The 4,601-nt window shown below is 44.5% G+C and overlaps 1 protein-coding gene across 1 annotated transcript; it reads left to right on the plus strand.

Moving 5' to 3' along the window:
- Positions 1 to 948: 948 nt before the first annotated feature.
- On the plus strand, positions 949 to 3,102 carry LOC147902523 (uncharacterized). Its single transcript, XM_087373421.1, has 2 exons — positions 949 to 1,469; positions 1,606 to 3,102. The coding sequence occupies exons 1-2, from the start codon at positions 1,353 to 1,355 to the stop codon at positions 2,383 to 2,385; spliced, it is 897 nt and encodes a 298-aa protein (XP_087229547.1). The 5' UTR covers positions 949 to 1,352; the 3' UTR covers positions 2,386 to 3,102.
- Positions 3,103 to 4,601: the final 1,499 nt, after the last annotated feature.

Here is a 4,601-nt window from a genome sequence, read left to right on the forward strand (position 1 = left end):
GATTCACGACAAAAGACCCTTGTTGTGGGTTTGCTATTGTAAACCAAGAAAAGGGAACCCATCATGGTTTAAATGTCTTGTCAATGATATGGAATCTTTAACTAAAGAATCCTATCATTATAGGAAAATGCAAAACTATTTCATGACGTCATGCTAGCATGATCAAAATCCATATTCATTTATTGGTATAGTATAATAATGTATATGCCCTCATTTCGTAAAAGTACCTAACCTTGGCTTTCATGTTCCCAATCAGAGCATGCATGGTTTTGGGGATCAATTAATGTCACCATTCATGAATGCTACTATAAATGTATTTAAAGCATGCATGGCTCTGGGTGTCAATCAATTTTGATGGATTGACAAATGCTACTATAAAGGTAATCAACATCATGCATGGTTTTGGAGAATAGCAATAGCTCTGGTGGTTGGGCATTTGTTCCACCTAAGGTGGCTATCAAAATTGACAAATGCTACTATAAAGGTAATCAACATCATGCATGGTTTTGGAGAATAGCAATAGCTCTGGTGGTTGGGCATTTGTTCCACCTAAGGTGGCTGGCTATGTACGAATCCTACAAGGTGCGCCATGTTGGTGCATGTGAACACATACCATGGGCAAAATCGGTTCTCGAAGTCGAGCATGTGTGTACGAGGGGGCCAGAAAAGAAGAAGGAAACATGCATGGTAGTTGGGGTCAATGAATGTTGTGGATGGATTTGAGAATGGAGTGAACTTAGTGAAGGGTGGGAATTTGGAGGATTACAAGATGATAAAGATTCTGCTCTCCTCACGACAAAACCTTGGGAAGCTCCAAATCAAGGGGCGCATTAAATGCAAAGTCCAAGGTGATGCACGTTGACCCAAGAAACCAACCAAGCCCAAACACAAGGAGAGAGAGAAGTGTTCTCATCAACTTTATTTTTCTAAAGAATTATAAGCCTCCACCTCTTCATCGTGGCCTTGGAAAGGCTTCTTCTCATAGCTTCGCTTGCTCTCTGGTGCTTTGCTGGGAACGTGATCCCTCAACAGAAAAGGCACCTTTTCTCCTTGTTTTCTCTCTTTGTCCCCAGCTCAAAAGCTTCCTCCTCTACCCTCAATCTCCCACCTCTTTTTATGTTTATATATCCAACCTTTCCATCTGATCATCTGTCCATGTTACCCACTTTCTCTCATATTTGCTAGATTGAGCTGATCAGCTGTAACTCTCTCTCAGCTCTCAATTATCGTCTCCTTCTCTCCCTCCCATTTCCTACTCCCATCCTTTCTTCTTTCTGTCTCCCAGTCCAATTCATAGCTTCTGATCTTTCTCTCTCCCTCTCTTGTCCGCCAATTAATCCCTAGCTTCGACCATGGCCAAACGATCCGCCCATGTTTCCTGGATTGCTGTCGACAAAGCTGGAGAAGTTTGCCTCGATTTGGACCTCCCACCCCTGCCGCGAGGGTGGGAAAGATGCCTGGATTTGAAGGTGAGCTTTCGAATGTCAGTCTTATTTCGTGTTCTTTTCAGGCTTGCCTGTTTCGCATGACAGATAGGAGGCGTAGCATTCTTTTCAGAAGAGGACCCTTGGTACTCATAAGCTGCTCATTTTGATCTCTGTGCAGTCCGGCTTGATGTACTTCAAGGAGATGGAGAAGGGAACGCCATTTCGCAACGAGCATCAAACCAAGAAAAGTTCCCAGCTGAAGTTGTCCGAGCCATTCACCCCTTCAAGGAAGGATACCGGTACTGGGAAAGTAGATTTCGAAGAAGCCCAGAGAATTGGCTTTGATTCGAATTATGAGCAGAAGCCTCCAAAGAGCTCCACATCTGAAATGGGTTTGCGGAAACCGACGGCACAGAATTTGAAGAGGCCAAAACTTTTCGCAGATGATGGGCACGATGATGGTCTGGGTTTGCAGCTGAGTCTTTCATTGCCAATTAGCGATCCCCATGCAGATAGTCAGAAGGAGAGATCAGGGCCTACGAGAAAATTATCTCGAAATCAGGTGGGTTTGTGTCTATGGTCAGCGGTGCAAGAACCTCAATTGCAGCTGACGGACTCCTTATCGAAAGTGCGCCAGAATTCCATGAGCGCTTTTGTGCACGATGCTGCTTCTTCTTCATGCTCCTCATCCGCATCGGATGCCGTGGAAGCTGGCAATGAAATTAAAAATGTGCAGGAGGTCGAGTCCTGTAAAATCAAATGTTGCCGAGCTGCCACTAAAGCGAGAACCCCAAATTCTGGCACCGAAATGACTGCGGCAGGATGTGCACATTGTCTGATGTTTGTACTTTTATCAAAAAACAATCGGAAGTGTCCAAAGTGTGGTAGCTCGATTCTTCTGGAACTTCCAGCTCCAGGTCCAAAGCCAAAAGCTGCAACAACCAACAGGATCCAATAGTTATTCTGAGAAGTTTGCTACGAATTTGTGGAAGATCTGCTACTGGAAGGGTGAATTTCCAGCCTCGGCCCGGCGAGACCATACTTGCAGCTCATGCTGGTTATAGCTGTACAGGAGGTGCCATCCAGTGGTTCGGCATTCCACTTTGGTCTGTAAGCTGTTCGAGTCCTTCATACCGGAATGGAATGGCTACAGTGACTCCCCTATGCTTGAGCTCCTTGATATGAATCTTCATTTGCAGACTCATATCATCAGAGACCCGTCGAGTCAGATGTATGCGAGATGGGAGAGTCGAGACTTCGTCAAGAATCAGCGGAATTGGACCTCAAGTTTCATCACTGTCGCAACAGCATCCTTCCGGAGCCCCTTACGCGCAGAAGTGTTACTCATTTCATCTTGAAATTGTTTCGTAATTTATGCATTAGCAACTTAAATTTGGAAGGAGTCCTTCTTTCAGATCGAATTCAAGTACTGTGTCCAAAGACAAAGAGCAATTCATGGGATATTTTTCAACGCCATACTGTTCCTCTGGAGATTCGAAACCTTTCAAGCCTTCACATGTGTCAGTCGCCAACTATGTTTACAATTTTCTTCATTCCTCCTGGATGCTCTGAACGAGCAATCCATATCTTTTAATCCATTTTCTACGTAGGTGTAATCTTCAAACACAGGAATTGTAATTTCACGGTAAGTTCTACAATCATCCTTCTCACTTAATCCATGTTTCACGTGGATTTCATCTTCGCATTTTTTCTGCAACGAAAGGATTCGGTGATGGAGACATTGCACTGTCGTACTGTTCAACTTACGCCATGTCCATTATTTCCATTACAAGAGACTACGGCACTCACAACGCGGTCAGCACGTTCATTCTTTAGTTTGCTCAAAATTTGAGAAACATCGCTATGGCCGCCAGCCGGCATTGCTCTAGCCTCTATCAGAGTTATTCGTTATTTATTTTGGGGAATACGTCATGGTCAGTTCACGCCACACTTTGCGATCGACTTGCAGCTGGCAACATTTAGAATGCCAAGGCCAGCCGCCGATGAGGGACTGCACTTGGCAATGCCCATTTTTGTCACTAGGTAGATCTTCGACTGTAACGAGATTTTGTCACTTGGCAAGGCTAACAGCCGTTTCGCACGTCGGGCGAGGCTAGCATAGGCGTGGCATCGTCCAGATGAAGTCTAGCATTGGCAGCAGCCTCGAAAAAACAAAGAAGAATGCCCAGCAGTAGTATACACCGATGGACGTCACTTGGTGATTCTCTCTCTCTCTCTAGACTAGGGTTAACGAAGGAAGAATCATCAAGGAGTTCATTCATGCTTTCAACTTTCCAGGGACTTGAAAGTTTTAAGTTCTTTTTAAAATAAAAATAAAAAATGAATTTGTCGACTTGCGCTAGAGGGTTGGTTAGACCCACACTAGAAAAGAACACACCGCCCAAGAGCTCATAGCAAAAGCTTAGATCAACACATGAGATGATGCCAAAAACAACTAACTAACTACCTCGTCCTGAGCTCAGGTAACCATACTATTGTAACCTTCTTATATTTTCCATAATCTTCCTCCCACAACCACCACATTGCCACCAACATCAAATGCCATAGAGTTACGCTCTCCCCAAATCACCAACAACCAAACCCCACACACATACGGCAAAATTACTCCTGTTAACAAAGAAAACTTCCCAAGGTCTCCCACTAGTACTGTCTTTTTTCCAGACATCAACCAACCAATGTTTCCATCACCCATCGGGCCATGACCCTATGCACTAGCCACTTCTCTGACAACCTCGACAAAACTGATTTCTTAGTTAAGTCTTGCTTATCCGCTAACTTTGCAGAGAGAAGGTAGAGCCCACCATCCATTGATTAATGGACTAATTAGGACTTACAAGATAAGTTGTTGGCCAGGACTCTAGGGCACAATTGATAGCCCATGCTACAATCTCCTCCTCAGATTTCAACCCAAACTCCTCCCTCACCACCAATGGCTTCCAATTTTCCTATCGTCCATCCAAAAGTTGAACCCATTGTCTTAGACCTCTTCCTAACTTTGGGAACATTTTGCAAAGCAAGTGGCTTATCCTCCCATGAAGCTACCCAAATTCACCAAAGGCTCTCTAAGAAACTTGTTTCACCCCTGAAACCCATCCGATCCTTCCACATAGAGAGGCCCTGAGGCTCTTCAATGCATCCACTAACCCCTTCACC

This window comes from Dipteris shenzhenensis, chromosome 4, assembly GCF_047967505.1.
Source record: "Dipteris shenzhenensis isolate YYH24624 ecotype China chromosome 4, Dip_SZ_1.0, whole genome shotgun sequence".
NCBI classification, from domain to species: Eukaryota; Viridiplantae; Streptophyta; class Polypodiopsida; order Gleicheniales; family Dipteridaceae; genus Dipteris; species Dipteris shenzhenensis.